This window comes from Alligator sinensis, unplaced genomic scaffold (assembly GCF_000455745.1).
Source record: "Alligator sinensis unplaced genomic scaffold, ASM45574v1 scaffold323_2, whole genome shotgun sequence".
In the NCBI taxonomy this organism is placed as follows: Eukaryota; Metazoa; Chordata; order Crocodylia; family Alligatoridae; genus Alligator; species Alligator sinensis.
The window spans coordinates 1,181,666-1,207,667 of NW_005842392.1; the positions used below are offsets into that span (position 1 = coordinate 1,181,666).

The following is a 26,002-nucleotide window of genomic DNA, read 5'->3' on the forward strand; positions in this document are numbered from 1 at the left end:
GGGACCACCCGCAGCCAGGTCCACAGCAAGGAGGCAGCGGTGGCATTGGCAGCAGCCAATCTCAAGGGGGCACATGCCCCCCCCCACATGTCACCTATGGATGCTGGGAGGGCGGCGGGTGCCAGGCACCCTGCTTCTGCCAGCTGCTGCTGGGGGGCAGGAGCTTGGCACCCAGGGCCAGATTACCCATAAGGCGAAGTAGGCACGTGCCCAGGGGCGCCGGTGTTCTAGTGTTGTGATTTTTTTTATTGAGGTAAAAATAATAATCATCCTAATAAAATATATATCATATATAGTATTATGCATAGGGACAGCAAACAACGCATCAATTCCCATGTACCGCAATACACACTTGAAACCGATCTGTTGGACTACCAGCAGTACCGGTGACCGCTAGATGTTGATGTGGCTCGGAAAAGACAAAAGTCAGAGTAGATAGGCGGTGCTGAAGATCGTGCGTGCCTGGGGGCGCGTGAGGTGTGAATCCGGCCCTGCTCAAACCCCTGGTGCTGTAGCAGGCCAGAGGGCTCGGTCTCAGTCTAAGCTGCTCTGCAGGGGCTGAGCCTTCAGGGCAGCTTGGGCTGGGGCTGGAGCCCTGCCCCTAAAGCCCTACAGTGCCCTATACACCGCAGTGGGGTAGTAGCTCCTCCTGTGCAAAACACTTGGAGATGTAGGGATACGTAGGGCATTGCTGATACTTGTCCCTCCATTCGAGGATGATCCCTACTGCAGCTCACTGATGTGTCTTGTGGTGACTTAAGAGTCCAGTCCTTGAGCCCCAGATGCAGCTGCAGAAGCTGCAGATCTTTCCGTAAGGGACAGCAGGATGCAGTCTGGGATTCCTCTCCTTTTCCTTCCTTCACGCTCTTGTCTCTGCTTTGGGGGCAAGATGCTATACCTCGAAACAGGCTGCCGCTTGGTTGAGGTTGCAGCGCCATTGGGGCTGGTTGGCAGCTGGCCCCCTCCAAGCTGTGGAAGTGATACCGTACTTCTGCTAATGGCCGTCTGCCCCATGGCTTCTTACTACTGGTCACTGGAAACCCCCACAGAGAACTCAAAACAGGAAATGCAACATAACTGAAGAGAAGCCACATCTTTGTTCCTCTCTCTTGACCTTCAAAAGTAACAAAGTGCTATTTTTGGAGCAGTTGCTGCAGGGTGGAATTAAGCTAGTTATCCTGTCTTGCCCTTCAGAGGCTGCCTTCTTACATGTATCACCATTTGAAATTTTCCTCTTCCATCAGGCAAAAGGGGATGTTGCTGGTGGGGGCAGTAATCATCCTTTGAGGCACCACAGCAGGCCCAGTGACAGCTAAATAGCCCAGTGACTGCTACAGGGGGCTGTCATTTTTCCCGTTTGCTCACGAATGTTAAGAACATAAGAACTGGCATTTACTGGGTCAGACAATAGGTCCATCTTGCCCAGCATCCTGTGTCACACAGTGGCAGAGAATGAGTGCTGAAAGGGAGAGTGAACAAGGTACGAGGGATTTTGTCCCCTGTTCCTCTCTCACTTGCAGCCTAGGTCTAGGAAATTCTGATTCAGAGGCTATATCCCTAACCCCTATGCTCAATAGCTACTGGTACCCCTTTCCTCCAAGAATGTGTCCAATCTCTTTTTGAATCTAGCGAAATTGTTGGCTTCCACAACATCGAGTGGCAACAAGTTCCATACTTTCAGGGCACACTGTAAAAAAGAACTTATTTTTCTTAGTTTTAAACTTACCACCTACTAGTTTCGTTTTATGACTTCTGGTTCTTGTACAGTCTGAGAGAGTAAATCATAAAGCCCTTTTTAATTTCTCTTCACCATTTACTATTTTGTAAAACCTTATTGTGCCCCCTCACCTTTGCATCTCTTTTCTAAACTGAATAGGCCCAGCCTCTTTAGTTTCTCCTCATATGGAACCTCTCCAGATCGCTAATCATCCTTTTTGCCCTTGTCTGGACCTTCTCTAGTTCTTTTATATCCTTTTGAATGTGTGGGGACCAGAACTGGGCACAGTATTCAAGGTGTGGATGCACCATGGGCTTATAAGGGGGCATGATGATACTGTTTTGTTTACAATTCCTCTCTTAATGATGCCTAACATTTTGTTTGCCTTTTTGAAAGCTGCTGATCACTGAGCTGATATTTTTAGCAAATTGTTCACAATGACTCCGAGATCTTTTTTCTGTATGGTCACAGCTAATGTAGAGTCCATCATTTTCCTCTAGAGCAGTCTGCCATTGGCAGAGTTGTAACACCTTCACTTCAGCTCAGCTGTAAAGGTCACCAACTAAACTGCACGCGTGCAACATGGGCATAGAAACACAGCTAAAACATAGGTCTTCACCATGAGAAAGGAGTCATGGAAGCCCTTTTAGGGGGACGTCCTGCCACCACTCTCAAGCCTGTCAGAGATCTCAGGAACAATGTTCCTGGAGTGGTTTCATGCCCTCATTTCTAGGCTGGAGGTGTTAAAATAGGAGAAAACAGGTGGCACATGCTCAAAATTGATGTTCCCCAGCAGTGCACATCCCCAGTGGGCATCGTATCCATAGCCATTGTCATGAAGACATGGGATGACCATCAGCAGCTCCAGAACTTGCACATGAAAAAACAGCACTTCATGAAGCTTACCTTGACTCTTCAGCACCAGAACTTGCAAATATCCAGGAGCAGGTGTTGCACTAAATTTAACCATGGTTGAGAGTGAGACTGATGATACAATGAGACCATTCCAGTTACAATTCAGAAGTTTTATTAGGATACACGATAGCAGAGGCTTATTTGGATCAATAAAGACAATGTTCATGTAGTCTTGGATTCAGGGAAAAATCAGGTCTGCCAGCCAAGCTTCTCTGTTTCCTTGGCAAGTTGAGGTGTTTTGCTGAGTCCCAGATGTCCCAGCCACCAGCGGAGGGTTTGGGATTGAGAGTACGGTCAGGGGTAGAAAGGTAAGAAAGGTTTATTGACTTAACAAAAACACAACTACACGTAGTAACAAGACAAACAAGAATAATAGACAAGAATAATGACAGACAAGAATAATTCACATCAGCAGCTTATCGGCAGTCCCCTCTGATGCCTGATGTACGACAAGTTTCTCTTTCCACAAAGCTCAGCAAAGTCAGATGTCTACGATCAGCGCCGTCCAAGAGGTACCAGGAAGCACCCTGGTATTCAGTCCTTGGACTCCTCGAGATCCACAGGCCCACTGATCCAGGTCAATAGCTAATTCATCCTTTTCACAGAGCTGTATCTTCCTTTTAAATGATTTCCGGATGTTTCAGCCAATTTATAACTTCTGAATTGTGCTGATAACTTACAGCCACTTAGATTCTTTTTACTTCAACTGTCCTTAGACTGACCAATAGCAGTACAAGCCTTGCATTCCTTTGATAAGGTTAATTTTAACTATGCCACAGGGCTTTACTACTTCAAGGCTTTGCTAAATTTACTAGGCCTTACTACATCTTAAACTTTAATTAGGCTCTTAGCAACAACATATAGCTTAATATCTAAACAAATGACAGAAAAAACACTTGGTTTAATCTTCATAGAGCCTTCAGCAAGCACCTTTATCACACAGACATAATTTTCAGCTATCACACCAGAGAAGTCTAAGTCCAAAAGCAGAAGTTCAAACTTTCAACCAGCTTATGCCCAATATTTATAGATGACTGGTTTGAATATTTTAATGAATGATCTCAGATTGGTTGTATTTAAATTTCTTTGTTTCACTGAAACTTTCAGAACCAGGTTCAACTAGAGTTCTTGGGGGCCAAAAAGGTATCAGTCAGATGGGATTTATATCTGTGTGAAAGCAAGAGAAGCAAAAGGAAGGCTTCCTTATCTCCTTTCTCTTCCCATTGTGGAATGTTGTTTCACACTGATTTGTTATTTTTTCACCTTAGCTTATGATCTGACAAGGCTGTTTTGCTTTTACAATGTATTTAAGCATTCTAACAAAAACATATCTAGTATAGCAACATAACATTCAATACATTTGTTTACATTAATCACTACTACTAATTATTTTAAGATGAAGCTACGATATAGAGTATTTGGATTATTTGATGTACAGTTTTTTCTTAGAGTGTTTCCTTTTAGGCCTTGTGCTTGGTTTGACTATGTCTAATTAAACAGACAATAATCAAATGGCTTCCTCTGCTTTGCTGACCAAGCTAGTTGCTATTTCTGCAAAGGTTTATGCTATGGTCATTCAGATTCAGGTTTCTGAGGGCTTCTGTCTTAGTTACCTTTCTGCAACTTAAGCCTAGACCTCTTGAAAATGGCCAAGCCTGGCAACAACATGGACATGGCTTATACAGCACAGGCCTATGTCCAGCCTACATAGCTTAGTGAGGAAGTGAGGGAAAGGCTTTATTGCCTGTTCTCCAAATACTGGGAGTTCCCTTAGGGGTCACCCATCTTAGCACCTAGATAGGTGGACATGTGGTTCGCCATGTTAATGTAGCAAGCTTTCCTTTCAGAGCTTGGGTTGAGTCCCAGGTTTGCAATCCTGCTGTTTTGATTGGTGGAGCCCATCCACCAATCAGGAGGCAGCAAGAGAAATAACGCCACGCCCCTTTCCTGAGTGTCGGGGAGAAGAGCTTTCCCAGACCTGATTGAAGACTGCAAACTGTTAGGTCTGGAAGACTTCAGGGGCGGAGCCCTGGAGCATATAAAAGGAGCTGTGCACTGAGGGGTAGATGCATGGGGACAAAGAGAGAAGCGAGGGGCTTAGAAGAGCTGAGGAGAACTGCTCAGCAGGGCGAAACAGTAGCCCAGGAAGAGCTCCTGAAGACTTCTATCAGTGGGGAGCGTGGCACGGCTCCAGTGGTTAGGCTCTCAGTGCGCAGCATGGCGCACAGCGTCCAGATCCTGGGAGCTGTGTGCAGTGGCTCAGGTCTGCAACCTCTGGCATGCAGCCAGAGACATGGTGCACAGGGTAGTGCACAGAGCAGGATCTTTGTGGTCCCTGGGGCAGCTCAGGTCCTCAAACCCCAGAACAAGGCTGGGAGCTTGGTGCAGGAGACGCTGCACAGAGGGTGAGAGACCCTGGGAGCTGCTTGAGGTGGCTCGGGTCTACAGCTGCTGACATGGGGCAGCAGCTTAGTGCAGATGATGCTGCCCAGAGGGTCCAGGAACAGACTGAGCCGCTCTAATTAAAATGCCATCCCCCTACCCCAGAGCACATGTATAGACACCCTTAGAGAGTAACTGGTTCAGAGAAATGAAGCATCTGATGGAGTTGGTTGCACACACACAAATTCATGCCTCCCTGAACCAGTTAGTTTCTAAGGTGTCACCCTGACCTTCCTCCTATCTAGATTGGGGCTACGTATTAGAAGGGACCTGATACCCCACTGCTGGCCAAAAGAGCATGCTGTCCTACATGGCAATCCAACAACAAGTGAATTTCTAATATAACTGAGGAAAAAAGCAAACCCCATGCTATTTTTTTAACGTGATCTTTCAGGGTTGGCATTTACCAAAGGACAAGCTAGTAATGTGCCAGCACATGGAAAATACAGGACAGCATAGAAACACACCCATTTTCCAGGCTGTGCTATTCCCTGGTGAACATGAGATGAAATACATGGCATGTCATGTCTCAGCTGGGACATGAGTTTAGAGGAGCATAAAATAAGTTTTTTCACTGTTGTTCAGTTAAAGATTTGGCAGGAAGAAAGAGAGCCACATACAGATTGGGGCTGATACTGACCCTGAGCAGTTGTGAGATTTCATTGAGGTCTATGATGCCAGCACTGGAATGTGCACAAAGCTTTAGCTCTATTCACCACAGTGAGGGGGAAGAAGAAAGCTCTTTTATATGGGTTAGTTATCCTTATGACTTTATCAGTGGTACCTGTGGCATGGACTGTGCTGATGTCACAGCTAGACTCTAGCTCCACCTTTCTCCTCATTCTGAAGGCTGCAAATAGCTTTAGAGACAGACTCTGCACTTGCTGGTTTGCTAATTCACAGCTTCCTTTTTTAACTCAGCAGATGCAGGAGAAGGAGCCTAATGTCTTGGCGTGAACTTCTTCCCCCTTGCCTAGTTATTGTAGCTGGGCTAACTGGGATCCTGCTGCTTTGTGTCTCTACTAAAATTGTCAAGATCCCCCCTAGGAGCAAGGTAAGGTGCACTGTGCCTGAGTTGGGTTTAGCCAGGCATAAGGCTTGCAAGGGCTTCTGGTGTTAATGGTGGCATTAATGCGCACAGAACACTAATCTTTTTGCCTTAATGAAGGGAACCTATCTTTTTGCTCAGGCTTTACTTGGAGTATTTTGTCTAGGTCCTTAACAAGTACCTTGTTGTCTCATTGTTAAATACTGTACTATTAAGTAAACTACCTCAATAGCAAAATTAATCAAGCATTGTTCCTTCCCCTCTAAAGGGACATAAGTCAAAGCTTGGTACATAGTACTTCCTCTAACCTGAGGCAGCTAGCAGTTGCAGCAAAGCCCAGTATCAGCAAAGGTCAGTTTTGCCAAATATTCATTACTGAAAACCGCCTGGTGTTTGCAAAACTTTTCAAGTTGGGACACTGCATGAAAATATTTGCTGCTAGGTCTGTCCTTGGTTAAAACCCACAGGCAAGATGTTCAAATAACACAAAACAATGTTTTTGACCATACGATCAAGTTCAGTTTGACCATGAGCATGCACCCTTTTTATTTGTGTTTGATAACCGTTAGTATAAGGAAGTTTGTCAGCTTAGATAATCAGGGCATATCTTTTTATTGCACAAATTCCTGCATTTGCAGACTAAGAGAAGAACTTGCACTTGACCAAAATGATTTGCTATTCTCCTAAAGGTGTAGCTGTCCAAATGCGAAACAAACAAAATAATGTGATTTAGGTGTCCACCTGGGCAACCAAGCTGTAGGCCAAATAGTGCTTCATCCATGTAGCAACTACATAATAGTGAATGCATTTTCAGGGCTCAGGTTTGGTTCTTATAAGAAGAGCTAAAGGACATTTTCATAGGTCTTTGTGGAAGTTCATGCCCATTGTAACTTAGTAGGAATTAGGTGCTGAATTGCACTTTGTGCAATTGGTTCATCTAGTTTTCTCTGTTGTGCAGCAGCTCACATGTTCTTACAAATCCTTATTACAGACTTTAAATGGGGCTCCCACTGTCAACAGGCAGCATTGCCAGATTGTGCCTAGACATTTTTAGTATATGCAACATTGTGGTACAGTAATAATTGTCATGTTATATTTTTGGCACAGGGCTATCTTGCCCATTACTCATAAAGCAGCCAGTTGTATTTCTTGCTTTCCTCTTTCATTTCCCACTTCCTCCAGCACTTTGCAGACAGCTAGGTGTTATATGGTGCCCTGAAAACACAGCCCTGCCCCATCAACCATTGAATTCATGCTGAAAGCAACTGTCTGAGTGGGTACCCAGCAGGAAGTTACTTTCTGTGATTAGCCTGGCCCTTGTTCATTAGGCAGGACTTGTAAAATCTACTTGTGCATAATGAGTGAGAAGATTCCTCTACAGATGTGCCACCAACTTTTGCAGAATCAACATTTTAATTTAAAGAAAGTTTCTAGCCTGGTTATAAACCTCAGTTTACACATGTGTATGGGGAATGCTTGATGAAACAAAGTCTGGTAAGTTTCATTTGTCTGGCCTCGATGCTCTGACCAGCAGGTAGGAGGCTGGATCTATTCATGGGGTAGGTGACTTGTAAGATCAAGACTGAAGATGAGAAAGGAATAACACTAAAAAAAAAAAGAAAGGGTTAGAGTAGCAGAGAGCCACTCCATCACAGCAGGCACCATCTACGAGAATAATCACAGGGGGTTACTCTTGCAGCTGGCCATACTGAGTACTTGTGCAATGTAGCACAAACCTGTAATAACAAGAGTGTGAACATGTGTGCAACAGGAGAATATCTATGTATGATCTTGTGGGTTTTTTTCAGTATGGCATTGTTCTGGATGCTGGGCCATCCCACACTACCCTTTTCATATACCAGTGGTCAGCCAAGAAGGAGAATAACACTGGGGTGGTCAGTGAACACAGCACCTGTACTGTGCAAGGTAAGATAGCTGATTTGCTGCTACTGAGTGGATGTCATTTATTTCTGGCACTGGATGGATGGAAACTAAGGAAACTTGTTTTAAAGACATTTCTTTGCAAGCTTCTTGAGTCAAGCATCCTATATAGTTAAAGATCAGGTTGCTGATGATACTGAAGACTCGGCAGCCCAATCTTTCTGAGTGGTCTTTATACATGGGTAGCTATCACCCTTCACTTGAGGATCTCTGAGCAACTAGAGGTGAGTGTTTTTACTTCCACCTTACAGATGATGAAATGGAGGCACCAAGAAGATCTCACAGCTGAAGTTCTAACAATGAATTAGTGGCAGAGCCAAACATACCAACTCTCCTTCCTAAGGCATTTCCCAGTGGAACAATAATGGATGACAGCAGAAGCAGAACTAATCACAGTGGGACTTACATATATATTTTAAAAGCTTTTAATTCTGAAAACTGCTTTCTGCAAGATCAGCTCTTGCAGAAATCAAAATCCCATGTCTAGCCTTCTTCACTGTAAAGAAGCTTCCTCAAGCTTTCTTCGATACCTGAAGAAAACTGCCTCTAGTTATCCTATTGTAGCAGCAAAGATGTCAAACCCTTGTCCTCCCTTACGTTTAATTCAGCAAAGAGAGGAAAGAGCTCTGCCTGTCACCCGCAGCTCACACTCCTAAGTGGTGAACTGTGGTTAGATGTGTTAACATTACAATTATGGTAGTAAGCAGTTCGTAACAGCCCTAGTTACATCTAGCATCGATAATGCTCACCCAGCAACTTTTCTAACCATCTAGTCAGCCACGGCCTGTCACTAGCCTAGAGCTTTTGCATGTTATTAGCTGCATTTGTACCAGTGAATGCTGGGAAAATCTGAACACCTCTCACACTATTGTGGTTCTCCAGGGGAGGGGTGCTGGATGAACAGGCACAGAGCAGCACTCTCAGCACGTGTGGCAGTGCACTCTTGGGATGCCTTACATGGAAAACTGGGAAGGAGGAGGAACAGAGTGAAATCCAAAGTCCATAGTTAGGCCCCTAAACTTCTGAACCTGAGGAAAGTTAGGGGCTTCAGAACACCTGGCACGTTAAGTGGAGACAACCTAAGATGGTCAAAATGAAATGCTGAGGAAGAGGCATGCCATGCCCCCTTCAGGGCTTCCATAGCTAATTCTACTTGGGATTCATAGCCCTGACTCCTCTCCTGGAATTAGGCATTTAAACCCTTTTGGACTGGAGTTTGCTTCTTTCTTTTAAAATAACCAGGGGAGGAGATAGTGCTTTTGATGCAATAGCTCAGGGCATTTACTCATGATGTGGGAGACCTGGGTTCAGTTCCTTCCTCTCTCTGAGGGGGTACAAACACACACCTTCCACTTCTCTGGAGAGTGTCCTCACTACCAGGGTCTCAGCTGCTCCAGGGTGGTAGTGTTCTTTACTCTTCCTTTGAAGCTGTGCAGAAAAAAAACTTAATTAGGCCAGAGAAAGGGAGCAAGAGGAAGTGTGACTGTACCCTGCTAGTTTAGTAATGCAGCTGGTAGGAAGGACTTGTGGGTTCCAGGACTGAGCTCCGTGCTGCTGTGGCCACATGTCTGCATAAACTGCAGTCATACCTTGGGTTGCGACATAGGCATATCCTAAGCTTTCATTACAAGCCTAATTTCTTATTCTCCTTTTCAAATCTACAAACAAACCGTGAAACATTTGATATAAAACTATAACTCTGAACACTGTATGTTATTTCATGACTAAGAATGCATTTGTTGTTACTATCTTCAAGCCTAGGCAGAGTAAACCTAAGACAGATTTTTTTTTTAAATCAAACTTCAAGGAAACTGAACAAGGGTCACTTAAATCCAATATTGGCATGTATATTAGAGACCAAAAAAATGGATCTAACATTGGCACTCTGTAGCAAAGGAAAATTGGAGAAAATATAGCTTAATCTATTTCTTTTCTCAAGAGCCAATATGTGGGTCTAAAGATTATTGGCTAAATTCTAACTTTAAAATCTTCCCACAATTACCACTGCAAATAGCTTTCACCCAGTACTACATTCTTTCCTTCTGATCCTACATTTAATAGTCTATTCTGAAATTATGGGAATATCATTGGGTTCCTACCAGTGTTTTATCCTTAATGAATAATAATGACTGAGGCAGGATCTGATCTCCAGGACACATCCTACTGAAGCCTGAAAGAGAAAGGGTAATAACTACCGTATATGTTTAAGCCTAGCAAATACATAAATAAGCAGCCACAATCATGGTGTACAGGTACTTATTTAGGAAAACACTTACACGTACATAAAATCATTAGTATTCATGAAAGTCTGGGTTTAAGTTTTAAACACCTACTTGTATTTAAAGGCATGATTTCTTAAACTGGCTCATAATCAAACCAAGTTCAAGAGCTATTAAACTGGATACCTGATAACAATGGGCTAGTCCTGTATAACTCTAAACACTGTACATTATTACATGACAAAGAATGCATCTGTGGTTACCAGGGATCCTGGTTTTCTGTTTAAAAATTGTAAATTCTCTGATAAAAAACTACACATTTTCTGATTAAAATACCCCAAATCTGTTATTTAAATTAAATGCCACTATATATCAGTTGAACACAATGTTTTATTGATATATTTACAATTTTAAAGCACTTTGGAACCCTACCAGTGCCTCAATCATTATAATAAAAGAAATTCTAAATACCTATATATTTTGGCATTTGATTTTGGGATTTTTATCATGGAAAAATCAGAGCTTCCCCTATTCGCTTTGTGTGGCAGGACAGAATGAAGCCAGGCAGAGAGGCTTATGGTGCTGCTGGGAGCTCCATGCCTCCATGGTTAGGTGCCCCCTGCCTAACCAGCAGCAGCAAGGGACACAATGCTGTGCTGCCACCCTTGCTGCTGCTGGGAGGGCAGGAGGCGCCACGCCATGGTTGTACGGGGCTCAAGGCGGCAGCACCTAGCTTCCCTGCCCCGCTCTGCCCTGCTATGCTGGGTCCTGCCCACTGGGCTGTGAAGGCCCTGGCGGTAGGGCAGCAGGGAAGGGAGCCCTGAGCCCGCAGCAAGCAGCCCGCACCCACCCTGTGCACAAATCTGGGGGGCATGTTTCTCCCATGCCCCCCCTGGAGTGTGTGCAGTGCCGGGGAAGCAGCTCCCTGGATGACCCAGCCGTGGCCTTGTCTCACTCTCCAGCAGTGCCCTGTGCCTGCACGTGGCCCCATGCTAGGCAGCAGCCCCAGCCCTAGCCCTGCCCAACTCCTGCCCTCCCACATACATGACTGCCTTCCTCCAACTCCCTCTAGCCCCTTGCAGGCTGGAACTCTGCCAGCCTTCAAGGGAAAATCCACCATTTCCTGTGTTTTTCTTCTTTAAAGGAAAAAACACAGGTTTTTCTGCATTTTTCCGTGGTGAACGGAAAACCCGGATCCCCGGTGGTTACTGTTTTTACACGTAGAGTAAACACAAATGTTTGTTGTAAGAGATTTTTCTAGTTCATCGGTTCTCAACCTTGTTAGACTCAAGGCACTTGTAGTTAGATTCCTGCACCCCTGATAAAATGCCAGCTCCTAGTTTTCACTTGTTTTTTTTGACTACAGAAAAACAACAGACCAATTCTTCTGTTGCAAACATCTCAGAAAGACCACAGCAGATCAGAAATGTTTTTCAGACTATGGATTCCTATTTAAAATCTCTGGGATTGTTTGGGTTTTTTTTATGAATCACGTGTAGGTATTTGCACACCTAACACTGCTAATATTGTGCAGCACCCCATGGCACCATTAAAAGGATCTCATAGCACTGTGGCTGAGAATCACTGTTTTAGCTGTTTATTTTCAAAGTAATTTGTTTTTAAAATATTTTAAGAAAAAAATCACTGTGCGTGCACAGGACACTTCTGGGCTCTGAGCAGAGCCTTCCTGTACAACTGCTGCTGGCAGCCACAGTGACTTTTAGAAACCTTCCTCTACACATGAGGAAGTGGTTTGAGAAGGGAGCAGACACATGAGTCCTGGCTTAGTCTGCTGTGTCTGTGTCTTTGTCTCTTTCTTGAGAGCAGAGGCACTCAGTCATGTCCCTGTGGGTTGCAATAACCTCAGATCTCTAAGTCAGAGCTTTTAGGGCTGATATAGTGTAGCTTGGTAGAAGTGGCTTTGCAGTTCTTGGCCTAAATTTGCTGTGTCCCATTTATCCACATTCATTTTTATCTCTCTGTGCTGAAGCATCATGGTTGAGCATTTCTGCAGGCAGGATAATGGTTCAACCTGGTGTAATATTTGCTGTACAGCTTCGGTCATATCTTTAGAGGTGTCTTAAAGGTGAAATGTCTCTGGCTGTGTCCAGATGTACAAGGGTGTATGCTTGCAGCAGCACAAATAGTAGCAGCACAAATTTGTTCCACTACTTTGTGCTGAAGCACAAGCCTCTGCATATGCACTTTGTTGTGGGACACATTATTGTCCCAAACTGCCCATGCCCAGCTCCTCCCAGCTCCTGGCATGCTGCTTTGACTGGGCTCCATGTGCTGTGCGGGGCTAGCCAGCAGGCAGCTGTTGTGCTGAGGTACCCTGTAACCCAGCTGGACAGCAGCAAGTGGAGACAGGGGAGCAGGCAGCCCAGGGCACACCTCCTCCCATCTCTGTGCACTGTGGAGCCTCTGCACTGAGGGACGCTGCACCCCAGCCAGCTGTGAACATTGCAGCAAGGGACATTCGAGCTGGATATTAGGAAAAACTTTCTTGCTAGGATGGTGGTGAAGCACTGGAACAGATTACCCAGAGAGGTGGTGGAATCTCCATCCTTGGAGGATTTAAGGCCCAACTCGACAAAGTGCTGGCTGGGATGATCTAGCTGGGGATGGTCCTGCTTTGAGCAGGGGGTTGGACTAGATGACCTCCTGAGGTCCCTTCCGATTCTCATTTTCTATGATTCTAAGATGAGGGAGCAGGCAGCCCTGGGCTTGCTGCTCCCCCGTCTTCACATATCTCAGTGTGGGGGCTCCATGCTTGTCTTGGCACATGCTATTTTGGTGTGCTTTGCACTATTTCAGCTTTTTTGCTACTGGGAAATCTCTGTAGCAAATTATTAATTTAATGTGAAATGCATGCAGTTTGTGGTGCCACAAATCGCACATGCCTGCATGTGTGGATGTGGCCTCTGTGTCTAAAGGCTCCTGACCCCCTCCATCAGTTCATTCTGTAGTAATATTTCTTGAGTTTCTTTCCTGCATTTACCATAGGCCCTGGAATCTCTAACTACTCAACATGCCCTCAAGAAGCTGGAAACAGCCTAAAGGCATGCCTGAAACAAGCAATGGAGGCAATTCCGGAGCAACAGCACAGCCAAACCCCTGTCTACCTGGGAGCAACTGCTAGCATGAGGCTGCTTAAGTGAGTGGAGGTTTCAATTGCTCATTTATAAACTACATAACATTGTCTTCTACTCTCTGTTCTATAATAATGGTTCATCTTTGACTATACTGAACAGGTAAGCTTGGCCAGCAGAAAAGACAAAAAGCCTTAGGGTGGTTGTACGTATGACAGGGGTTTGGTCCATCGGGTTACAGTCTATGCCCCCTAAATTGAGTTTTTAACTGAAACCTCTCCATTTCAATTTCCATCACTGTATAAGTGATTGTCCTGGCAGCTGCAGGTGTCTGCTGAAGGTACAAGTGGCAAGCGGCCTGATCATTCCCCCTCTCCCCCCTACCACCTCGGGGAAGCCTGCCTGCCTCTCCCACAGCACCTCTCCCACCTTAATCTGGGCCAGTGATCTGTCAGCTCACCTCCTGGCCATGGGAGAGGCGGGCAGGCTCCACCAAAAAGAAAAAAGGTTGGGCCCCCCCTTCCTGCATCTACCTTCAGCAGGCTCCTGTAGCCAGCAGGAGCCTGGGGCTGCCTGGGAACGGTCTGGTTTGCCCCTGGTGCAGCGTAGGGAGGTGGCAGGAGTGTGGCAGTGTTTGCTGACAGCTGGAGAAGGTGGCAGGAATGGTGCATAGGGTGCTGGAAGCCCAGGCAGGCTCAGGGAAGTGCTGGATCAGGCGCCTCCAAGCTGGGGCAGCACCCAACCAGCTAGCAGCGCACCCAGGCTTCCAGCACCCTCTGCACTGTCCCCACCTCCTTCTCTGGCCACCAGCAAACCCAGCTGCCCTCCTGCCATTTTCCCGAGCTGCCTCAGGGGCAAGCCAGGCCATTCCCAGGTGGCCCCAGGTGCAGGAACCTGCTGACGGCAGAAGCACTGAGAGGCCTGAAACTTTTTTCCCCTGTGGAGCCTGCCCGCCTCCCCTGTGGCTGGGGGCAAGCTGACTAATGGCAACCTTGCTAACTAAACTATGTTGGGAAGTTTGCAATGATGCAAACTCATTTAAAACCCACAAAACTCAGGGACATGTAATGTCTGATGCCATTAAGCCATGCAAAAGAGAATTTTTGTCACATGTCCATCATGACACTGTCACAGGGACAAGCATCTTTATTTGTGCTACCAGCTAATTTACAGTCTTCCTTACTGTTTGTGCTGATGAGGAAGCCTGCATTTTTGGAAGATGAAATGTGTGCAGGGTAGGTAATTTAGCTGGTATTAACCACGTCTTTCTGTAACGCATGGATATGTGCCAGGGATACTTGCCAGAATGCTGCAAGCTGTAGCGTGAATGTCCACTGTGTCCCAGGAACTTATGTGGCTTCCATTACTGGTTTCCATGTTAGCTGAGCACCTCTCAATATTTATGGTATTTATCCTCACAACACCCCGAGAAGGAAGGGCAGCTCTGGTTTGCTCCTTCAACAGAGGAGGAACTGGAGCATAACCACCTGAAATGATTTACCTATGGTCACACAGGCAACCTGCTGTGGAGCAGGGGGGCTAAGCCTGTTTCACCCAAATTCTAGGCTAGGGGCCTAAACAGTGAAATCATCCTGAGACCTTAGTTTTTGCTTCCACAGTCTGTATGTAGTTGTTAGGCAGCGTGACTGTGCTAGTAATTGGTGCAGCTAGTTAGTGCAACATTACAACTGCATCTTGTTGTGGTAGTTCTCAAAGTAGGCATCATATCAGGAGCACTGATGCAGTTGCCATTTGACATTGTTCCTGGGGCTCCTTATTCACTAACATGCTTCTTTCCTCTTCACTCAGTCTCACCAACCCTGCGCTCTCTGATGCTCTTCTAGCTGCTGTGACCTCCACACTGAAGTCATACCCCTTTAACTTCTGGGGGGTAAAAATACTGTCCAGTCAAAAGGAAGGAGTGTTCCTGTGGGCTGCTGTTAACTATCTCCTGGAAAACTTCATCAAGGTAAAGGGATTATAACGCTGAGTTGTGTCAGCATAATGGAGTGCAGAAGTGACTGGAAGTCTCTCATAATCAAACAGAGAGAGAATGAAGGTAGGTGAAGTGACCTTGATGGTTTGGACCCACCAGAGCTCCTGACAGTGGCTTAAAACAGTACACTTAGGAATGGTTTAAATTCAGTTATGGCTGAGCCATGTTTTGGATGTGTGGTTGGTTGAATAATATCCACCAAATACATCATTTCAGAATGGTGTCTAGCTTTAATAAAGTGCTAGGCAGATCAAAGCACTTTACAAGTGAGAGCAGCATCATTATCCCCATTTTACAGGAGGGGAAGCAGAGGTGAAGTAACTCACCTAAGGTCACCCCAGCAGCCAGTGGAAGGGTCAGAAATAAAACCCAGCTTTCCTCAGTCTCAGTCCAGTGCTTTATCCCCTGGGCCCCACTGCTTCCCATTATTTCAGAGAGAACTTTTTGTCAAGAATTTGTTAAGTTCTTGACAAAAAGTGATCCAGGTCTCTTTCAAAATCCAGCCCCAGTCCGTAGTCTGTACACCCTCTCTCTTGTTCTTTACCAACCATTCCACTCAAATTCTTGAGATCTGCTCCATATGCAAAACTGTCTTGAGAGCATAAATGAGTCTTGTTTATACTTCCCTGGTTCCGTTTCCTCCACAGGTTGGCAGCACTCAATAGTTCTGCTTTGCCTGATTCAGAATCACAAATCTGTATAAAGATTAAACTCCTAGATGTTCAGTTATTGGCTAAAGGGCTGTATTCCACTAGAAAGGCGATTTCATGTGATGTGCAGTGTAGCTCTGGATTTCACACAGGCCTGTCTGTTTGGACAGGTGCAATGCAGAAGCAGCCTCAAAGGGTGGGAGGTTTCGTCCAAAGAGAAAAGCAGTAGTTTGCAGTGGGGACTTGGATGGGGGGGAAGTTGATGTTGCAGAAGGATGGCAGGGGCTGCAGAAGAAGCAGCTTTTGCTCAGGTTGGTACAAGTTGGGGCTCTTCTCTGCTTCTCAGGGTTAGGAAGATCTCTGTTTTTAAAACCTTCCTCTCCGATTCCCTTTGGTCTAGTATGCATGGACAGGACACTGGATCCATTCCAGAAAAGGAACGGTAGGAGTCATGACCCTAAGAAGAGACTCCTTACAGATGACTTTCATGTTGAAAGGAGAAAGCCAAGATCCTGAGAAGGAGGTGATGCTACAGCTGTATGGGCACACATACAAGGTCAACACCCATAGCTTTCTGTGCTATGGCAGGGACCAGGTCCTTAAGAGGCTGCTTTTGAAAGTTGTACAAGTGAGTGTCTGCCAGGGTGGTGCCCACCTACTTCATGACTGCTTCAAACCTGTCACATTAAATGAGTATAACTAAAAAGCAATAAAGTTAGGTCACTGAAGTCAGCTCAGACACCCCGTAACATTGATACTCCCTTAGTACAAGCAAGGAACATGTCTGTAACAAGTAGTTGGCAGTAGGTATGCTTGAACTGAGTAACTTCAGTCTGCTCCAGAAGATAAAATGAGTAATATACAGTTCTCCAGCAGCCCGGGATGCAGCATTTCCTAGCCCTCACTCGCCTCCGAGGGATAGAGCCCGGGGCATTTATGCACATACATTTTTGATCTGCAACATGCTGGAGATCCAGCGTGTCAGAGCAGATTCGATTAATTGCACACTGCACTGCATCATGTGTGGTTGTACCAGTGGCAAAATGAACATCAGCATGGAGAAAATGGTGGTGGTGTGCTTCTGAACTAAAACTCCTTTGATGTGTTTTAGTTCAAAAGCACACCACTGCCATTTTCTCAGTGCTGATGCACATTTTGGCTCTTATACAACTGCATGCAACACAGCGTGGATGCTTTTAAAAGCACCTGAAGCTACAGTGTAATCATATGTATAAATGCCCCAGGTGTCCTGGCTGCTGGTCATACCCCTGCCCTCTAGTGACAATTTAGAGCTTTGCAGGCAAGAAACAATCCTTAACATACAACTGCTCAAGCACATTGTAACTTTAACATTACTTAACCTTCCACAGATTTAGTATGGTCTAATTGTAATATGTAACTTCACCTGTATGTGAAAGGACTGAACTGACATGGATGAAAAAGTTGGGGATGAACTGCTTTGAGAAGGCGGGTTGGACTAGGTGACCTCCTGAGATCCCTTCCACCCCTAATTTTCTATAATGCTATGAAATAAGAATGGAACATTTACTGCAAACTCAAACTGAAAAAGCCTGCTCTTCAATCCTGAAAATGTGTATGACTTATTCAACTCTTTTAACTTTCTCATGCCTCTGCTTCCCTGCTTTGGGATGGAAGAGAAGATCAAAGTATTGTGAGAAAAGCTGTATTTCTGGCTTGGCAAGAAACAAGAAGGAGCTGAAATCCTAGAAGGGGCATTTTTCCTCAGTTTCCAGCCTGGAGGGTGGCAAACACTGGCACCCCCTGCTGAAGCCAGAGTGAGAGCATTCAGCACCGTGTGGGTTTAAGTCCCAACTTGGCACAGGTTAAAACAGTTTAGAGCAGCTAAATGGTTCGGTACTCAGTTTGTAAGAACCTTTTGAAATCTACCTGTCTCTGTGATAAACCTGGTTTGCTGAAGCCAAAGTGTTCTAAGTTTTGTTGCCATTTACCTTCTTGTTACAGACTCTAATCCCTCATTCTCTGTATACCTGTCCCTCTAGGACCAGGGCTATGCAAGAAATGCATCTAACCCCTGCTGGCCTCTTTCCTACTCCCATGAAGTTCTGCTTCATTCTGCGCATGCTGACCCCTGCACTGCCAGTGACGGTCCTTTAAGCATACCTGCCCATGAGAACACGTTTCACATCACTGGCTCCAGTAATTCTTCTGCCTGCCGGAGACTTGTGGGAAAGTTGTTTAATTCGTCTTCCTTCTGCAGCTTTTCAGATTGCCCTCCAAATGGAGCTTACAAGCCTAGTGGAACTAAATTTCTGGTAGGTTCTCATTTATATTAGTGTATGCTTTAAGCAGGAGTCTCGTAAGAGATGCACCCAGGTGACAAGCTGAGAAATATAGTAAAATTAGTAAGTGTGTATGTGCATTCTCTGCTGGAATTAATCGGAATTGGTCTGGCTATATGTAAATGCAGCACTACTTTCTTCCTCTATTGCATGGCTGTCCAGCTTGTAAATGGCCAAGGGCTGCACGCTGTGCAAGCTACACTAGCGAGACTGCACTATTGTGAGCCATGGGCCACTGGGTTGTACCCTCCTACACCATACATGTGGGCACCCCCCCTGCCACACTGCTGCACCATGTCATAGGCTCCCCCAGTGCCACGGGCTGCACCATCTCACTCCCTAGGGAGGATGCAGGAAACAAAAGCTGATGGAGGTGAGGAACTTAGAGGCCCCAACTTCAGCAGCTGCCAAAGAGATAATGGGGGCAGTGATCAGTCAGGTAGGAGGCCAGGGGGCAACACATTAACTTCTCATGGACTGCCAGTTAGATAGCCTTATTCTATTGGACGGAACAAGACCTCTTCAACCATATGCTAGAACCATGAAACTAATAATGGTCACAAATTTTCTTTGAGCTAAAGGGGTAGGGATCTGCAGAAGTGGTCAAAGAATCTGAATTGTGTTACCACAATAGGCTCAGAAGGAAAAGTAGCTCTCCATTTTAATTCGTGGTGTTTTGCAGGAAGCACCATGAGTTACAACAATCCCATGGACGCAACAGACATTCGCTATTGGGTCCCAGAAGTTGGGGAATCAAGCCGCTGTTTATAGCAGCCGTGAGCCTGCAGCTGCTCTCCCCATAGCAATGCTCCTCCTTGCTCCCAGCCCTGGTGCTGTTTTCAGAATGAGAGGGGGGAAAGGGAGTGGAAGAAGCTCATTCTGGGGGTTCCCCAGGGGATGCTGGAGGGTGGGGTAGGTGGATTTGAGTGCCCCCCCCCACCTCAGGGAGGGACTCTAATCCACCCGCTTCATCCTTCAGCAGAGGCTGAAAAAAACTCAGTCTAAACTCCTTTTGATCCCTTTTCCCACTCCCATTCTGAAGACAGCACCAGAGCAGTCCATTACTCGAGGTGCTTGGTTTTGGAGCATTTTCATGCAATGAGGGTTCAGATTGTTGCAGGAGTGGGCCTTTTTACAGCGCTCTGCAGCCATGCACTTGTACTTGGCCACAGAATGAGGTTTGGCCAGATCAGGTGATCCATTTCTGTCTGCACCTAGTGATATTCAAAACAGTGACAGCCTGCTGCTTCACAAGTCCTCTAGGATCTAAGGGCACCTATATATGTGACAGACCTCTTCTCTGATGTGTGCTAATTAGCACACATCGGAGCAGACTCAATTAAGCGAGTCTGCTGGAGCATGCTAATTAGACCACTCTAGCAGCCCCTGTGTCACATGTATTAAGTGTCCCTGCATTCCCAAATGGCAGTGAGGATGCTTTACCTAAAGCTTGCCAAATGAGCTTTAGTTAAAGCATGCCCCCCTGCTGCCATTTGGAAGCATGGGACGCTGAACACTTTTGGCACTGCAGGCACTTTAACTAGAGCGACTCTCAGAGCTGCTCTAATTAAAGCACCTCCCTTCCTCCCCAGAGCACGTGTATAGATGCTCTATATGATCAAGGGTTCAATGCAACTTGCAACATTATCTGTCTGTGTGGTTTACTCACTAACTTTTAGGTTGGAATATTTTCGGTTCAAACACCACAGTGGGATGATGTAGCCACTGTATCCCAGTTTCTCAGTGGTCTGCAGTAAGTTCTGGGGAAAACTTTACAGTAAAAGGTCCTAGATGAGCTCCAAATCTATTTTGGGCTTTTACCTGCTCTAGTATCTGCAGTCACACCTTCAGAATACATGCTTCTGGGGAAAGTAATGAAACGTAGTAGATTGCAGGCCCTAATAAGAGTACCGATTCCCGGCATGTGTGGCCTCCATAATGAGCTCTCTGAGGGCATATATATGATTACTCATCTGCCTCACTTGAGGGATTGAGGGGGTATAATTTTTAATGGTTATTTTTGCCTTGGCCTAGGTAATTTCTGAGATGTTGAATTTCCTGAAGGAGATGGCACCCTATACTGACTTGGGCCAAGCAACTGACTTACTTTGTGGGATGTCTAAGAAAGAGGTAAGTGAGAGAAAACCCACTTGTGTACATGGGGTAGGCAAAGCCCCTTCTGGGACTACAACTCTACTAAGACCTTTGGCTCCTCCATAAGCATATGCAAGACATCTGAAAGCATTTCTGAGTATTGCAGCAGTTCAAAAAACCATAGCACAGAGCAGGGAAGGGGAGATTTTGTCATACTAGAGGACTAGGAAAAAATGTGATCTGTGAATATTTTAACTTTTCAACAATTTTTGTTATTAGCTGAATGAGAAGTTCAAGGAAAGGCCAAACATGTTTGCTGACTACTGTACCCTATCCACTTTTATCTACCATCTACATGCAATGGGATACCAGTTTGACTTGGACAGTTCTGGCCAGACTGCATTCCAGGTCAGTAATGTAGAACGTGATGCTTCAGGTAAGAATTGTCTTTTCAGTGAGTTAGATAGGAGTGCCTTAGATAAGATGGGCCCTCTTTCACAGTTATTTTGTGCAAGGTTGCATGGACCTTATTGTTCCTGGCTGACCGTCAGTTCTTCCCAGGAAAATATTTTTTTTTCTAATCTGATTTTCCCCACAGTCAGAACTGAAACAGATACTTTCACTCAGATGGACAGAACCTGAACCAAGCAATTCTCCTCAGTACTGTATCTTTTTATAAAATAAGTTCATTATTATGATAAACAGGTCAGTCAGCCAAGCCTCAGAAAAATATACTATACGTTTCTATTATGACTATTACAAGACTTGACACACATCATAAGCAAGCAGGTTAAAATTCCAACAAGCAACTGTGCATCTATTGAAACAAACCATAACATGGGGGACATGAGACTTTCATAATTAGTGGAGGAAGGCAGATAGCCTGGAACGTATTTAAAAAACAAAGGTAAAAAGATGTCTTCATGGATTTCTGACTGGACAGTTTGGTCTGAGTTAAGAGATCCTGAGTGTCAGGATCAACCAGGCCATGGGTGGCCAGTCACTTAGTGACTGGCTAGGGGTCACACCAAGTATCTGTGGCAGTCCAAGTCATCACATCAAGGGATGAGGTGGTATCATGGTCAGGACAGATGGAAGATCAGAGACAGGAGGTCCAAACAAGGCCGGTGCAGGGACTGAGATGAGGCATGAGCAAGGCAGAGGTCCAGAGGCACAAACAAGAGTGTTGTTGCTGGGACAAGTCCCACAGGATGTAGGAGGGGTTTATATACCTCCTGTCAGGGGCTCTCAGTTCTTCCTGGTCACTTGACTTATTAACGTCCTCATGGGAGGGACCAGGCTGGGATGGGGCTGGTATCTGACCAGGCAGCTGGTGGTACCATGGACTTCACCTCTGTTTGCTGGCTTGGCTGCTCTGGGTTTGAATCCAAGCGGTCCTAACAAGGAACTTTCCCTGCATGTTGAAAGTCCCCAAAAAGCTAATACTCACTTATGTTTGGGGATCTGATATAATCTCTTTGGGTTCATTTTAAAGTTTGGGTTCAGATTTTGAGTCCTCTAAAGACAGAGGTGTTTTATTCAGAGCTATCTTTAAAAACTAACCTCTCTGCACTTCCTGGCTTTGGCTAGGGCCAGAAGCAGAACATTTTAAATACCCAAGGAGGAACTGGGGCTTCTCTCACAGGGCCTACTCTTATGAGACTTCTGAAGTAAAGTGACTTAGATCAAATTAACTGAGCTTTGAGTACAACTGCTGTGATCTGTTTGAACACTCAGACTTTTTCAAATGCCACTGTGACGGGGGGCCTGCTCAGGGCCGAACTCTGTGGCCCGCCCCCCTGTCACTGGGCAACCGCCCGCCTATCTCGCCCGCCACGCCTTTGATGATAATTGATTCAATCTGATGTCAATTAAGCAGGAGGCTGCCCATCTAGTGCCATGATGCCAGGGGGCGCTCTCTGCAGCTCCTATCCTCCCCAATACCGCAGCCCAAGCCTCGCAGATGGCATCTTGGTGTTCACATAATCACCGGCCCCACACTGGGCCCCAGAATCATCGACATAGGACCCCTCTATGGTCCTCTCCTATCAGGCAGCCACTCGGCCTTCATCCGGGCTACCTAGGCCCCCCAAAGCCATGTTCCCCTCTCAGGTGTGGTCCCCCCGGGACCTTTGGCCACTTGCCCTGGCCCACCTCCAGGCCAGTCAGGACCCCAGGCCCCCGGCTCTTGGGCATCCCTCACGGTGGGCCCCTGGCCCTTTTGACTCTCCAAGTCCTGGCCCCAGCTTGGGCCAGTCAAGGGTACTCTACTCCAGGCTGGTCTCTAGCCCCTCACTCTGTCTCCTCAGGCTTCACCGTGCCACTACTCCCTTTCTCCAAAGGGGCAACCGCAGCACCACGCCCTATACACCATCACACTCTCAGGGTCCACCCTCTGGGCCCCTCCAAACACTCAGGGTCACCCACCCAGCAGTGGGAGCTAGGGGTTAAGGTGCCCAGACCCACCTTCCACCAGGGTGGTAACTGACCTGGCATTTCCTGGGGGCCCCCACACCACTGAGAGCCCCACCAGACCACCCACTCCCAGCAGGGTGCAGTTTCAGGTCATGCCCAGGACCAGGAGCCACCTTACCAACCCCTTGCAGCTCCCCCTTTACCTCCAGGTTGTTCCCAGCAGCCCTCCAGCCAGGCAATGTTGCTGCCTGGCTTCCTGCAGTCAAACTGCCCTGTTTATATAGGCAGCCCTTGCCTCAAAATGGCTGCCCTCATCAGGCACCTGGAGGCTGCCAGCTCCAGGCCCTTAAAGTGGCAGACACACCCTGTGCTCTGCCACAGCCACCCATCTCATGATCCTGACCCCCTCTCATTATTTTTTTCATTAGATCAGTGATATGTCAGCTGGCTGGGCTCTTGGGTACATGCTGAATCTGACCAACACCATCCCTGAAGATGAGCTAATCCTTCTGAAAGGGATTGAAAATGGGGTTTGGTCATTACTCCTCATCCTTTTGGTTCTGCTGCTCACTGGCTCCTTCATGCGCATTTCATACCGAGTGGTGGTAAAGGATGATGCGCACCTGGAGAGATGAAGGACTCCTCCATGAGATTCCAGTGACCTGGGAGGTTATTTCAATCTGCTAACAGGCTGCAGGATTGTAAATAGAGACAGGGGACCTTGTTCTGCAGGAGATCTCAGATCCAGACATGTAGCAAGCTAGCTGCTATCCTACACCAGTGGAAGAAGAGAAGCTGCATAGCTGTTGTCCAAAGCTCTTTATTGTCCATTCCCCCCCCCTCCCCAGTCACCTCACCAAAAGGCAAAGAATGAGAAGGGACTTTCAGAATTCAGGGCAAGAAGGGAATTCTGTCAGCCGGGCCTCCTCACTGGACCAATCATACTATAAATTCTTACATGGATGCCATAGAAAGTTCCTGGTAAGTAGCCCTGATTGCTGTGAACGCATTGGTAGACAGTTTCCTCTGGAGCTGTGAAGGCAGATCTGAGTGGAAAGGGCTCTATTCTCAGTCACTCCTAGAGCAGCCATAGGGTGTCTTGCTGGAAATCAGTTACTCTCTATTTACAACTTTTTAACTGGTCCATCTGAACCAGTTGGAAATCTGTAAATGACAGGAAACTGGTCTTGAGTTCTTTGGAGAATCTGACCCATCAATGCCAAGCAGAACCATTTTGGTTTTGTATGAGAACAAGTCTTAAATTGTCTGTACGAAATGCTGATGAAATGTTAGCCGGCGCAAGGGAACATCAGATTAGGACTGAGGTATTCTGAAAACAGCCATAATGTAATTGCAATTGGCTTTTGATGTTCTGGTTAGGAAAGCAGTTTATTAGTCTTGGTAACAACAATCCATTTGTCTTCCATCTTACTTTTAACAATGAGTGTCCACACGAGTTGTCCTGGCAACCTATTTTTTCTCATAGGTAAGAATCTTAAAAAATAAATGATTTTTATCATCTTTATTTGAAAATATTGCTATTACTAATTTTCATCACGGTATCACCTCAGGCTCCAGGGCCCAGCTGTGATAGGTGCTGTACATACACATTTGAGTGCCAGTCTCTGTTCCAGGATCTTCCAAGCTAGGAGGACAATGCAATGAAACATGGTAGGGAAACTTGAGGGGTGAAGTTGTTTGCCCGAGGTTATGCAGCATGTCAATGGCAGAACCAGGAATAGCACTCAGGACTCTTGCTTCTGGTTCAGTGACTGGCCTGTTAGACCATGATTTTAAGTTACACAGTTGTCTACATTTCCAACCATGTACTTCTGGCCTGCCATGTTGCTGCAACATTCTTGGAATACAGGGCTTCTGGGAATGACGTCATGTCATTACTTAATCGTTGCCTTTGATGCTTTGCCATCTTCTGTGATGATAACCTTTGTTTGGTAACACGAATTCTGGGAACATAGTAGTGGTATAGGCACAACCCAGGACATTTCAAACTGCTGCAGAAGGATTAAAAGAGAATCCCTCAAGTAAAGAATGTAGGGTGCAATTTCCAAAAATGTCTCAGGACTTCAGAGCACAAGTTCCACTAAAAGTCAATGGAACTAGTGCTTCTAAGTCACATACAACCAGATTTGCCTAAAGGTGTGGAGGAGTGGTTGACAGGATATTGGAAAGTGTCCTGGCTCACTTCTTTAAAGGGGAGTTTGGTACCTGGCACTTTTGAAAATCCTACTAAACACCGATTAGGTTCTTTTAGGTGCCTAAATGCCTGTAAACATATGACCCTAAAGCACATGAAAACAGAGCTTGACCCCTACATCATTCAGATGCTTTCAGAACGAATATTGCTGTGTTTATAAATTCACATAACAAGGCAGTTCATGCATTTCAGGGTAGCTAAGTAAGGGTCTGAAGCCCCTCAGGGGAGTTTGGAGAAGGATAGGGAAGCAGAGTTAAAACGGAGTTAAAGCAGAGTTAAAACTTTGGCTATATATTTTGAGCAGCATATTGGTTATTTTTAACTGTAACATTTCATTAAAGTTATTTTAATAGGCAGCTTGTGCTATTTACCACTGATCAATATGGGTTTTTCTTTGTTGTTGATACTTACAGTTTTTGTGAAGAATGGGAACGATTTCTATCTTATTTTTATGAATACTGCATGCACCTGTGTTCATGACTGTTATGCTGTCTTTTGCCTGGATTCAAAGAGCTATCACCTGAAAGAGCTCTCTCTCCTTGGCAGGAAGGCTTAGGCCAGTGATTCTCAGCCAGAGTGTCTTGAGATCCTTTTAAGGGTACCATGGGGCCCATACAATGTTAGCACGGTTAGATGTGCAAACATGATTCACAAGATAAACCCAGAGATTTTGAATAGGAGTTTATAGTGTTTAAAACATTCTGACCTGTTGTAGTTTTTTCTCAGATTTGGGCAACAGAGTAATTGCTCTGTTATTTTCCTGTACTTTAAAAGGAAGAGTGAAAATGAAGAGCTGGCATTTTCTGTGGAATATCTTGAGTCCAACAAGAAGTTTCAAGATGTTAGGGACTATGAAACAAGAAGTTTCATAGATGTTAGGGACTGGAAGGGACCTTACAGGATCATCAGGTCGAGCCCCCCTGCACTTGGGCAGGGA

The 26,002-nt window shown here is 45.8% G+C and overlaps 1 protein-coding gene and 1 long non-coding RNA gene across 2 annotated transcripts; one reads left to right on the plus strand and one right to left on the minus strand.

Moving 5' to 3' along the window:
- The first annotated feature begins 5,960 nt into the window (after positions 1 to 5,960).
- LOC102381077 (ectonucleoside triphosphate diphosphohydrolase 2-like) lies at positions 5,961 to 25,640 on the plus strand. Its single transcript, XM_014522750.2, has 9 exons — positions 5,961 to 6,128; positions 7,931 to 8,048; positions 13,289 to 13,439; positions 15,184 to 15,343; positions 16,421 to 16,648; positions 18,042 to 18,314; positions 20,376 to 20,471; positions 20,715 to 20,843; positions 23,279 to 25,640. Exons 1-9 carry the CDS (start codon positions 6,018 to 6,020, stop codon positions 23,483 to 23,485), a joined length of 1,473 nt encoding a protein of 490 aa, XP_014378236.2. The 5' UTR covers positions 5,961 to 6,017; the 3' UTR covers positions 23,486 to 25,640.
- LOC112551249 lies at positions 7,517 to 23,091 on the minus strand. The gene is made up of 4 exons (XR_003095492.1): positions 23,054 to 23,091; positions 10,163 to 10,233; positions 9,410 to 9,491; positions 7,517 to 7,727 (listed from the first exon to the last, which is right to left on the minus strand). It is a non-coding gene; the product is annotated as an uncharacterized LOC112551249 (long non-coding RNA).
- Positions 25,641 to 26,002: the final 362 nt, after the last annotated feature.

Excerpts from the sequence above, each read along its gene's own strand:
- LOC102381077 (XM_014522750.2), top strand. The coding sequence starts at position 6,018 with ATGTCTTGGCGTGAACTTCTTCCCCCTTGCCTAGTTATTGTAGCTGGG. Across the intron at positions 8,049-13,288 it reads CAGCACCTGTACTGTGCAAG|GCCCTGGAATCTCTAACTAC; the intron begins GTAAGATAGCTG and ends CATTTACCATAG. Across the intron at positions 13,440-15,183 it reads GCTAGCATGAGGCTGCTTAA|TCTCACCAACCCTGCGCTCT; the intron begins GTGAGTGGAGGT and ends CTCTTCACTCAG.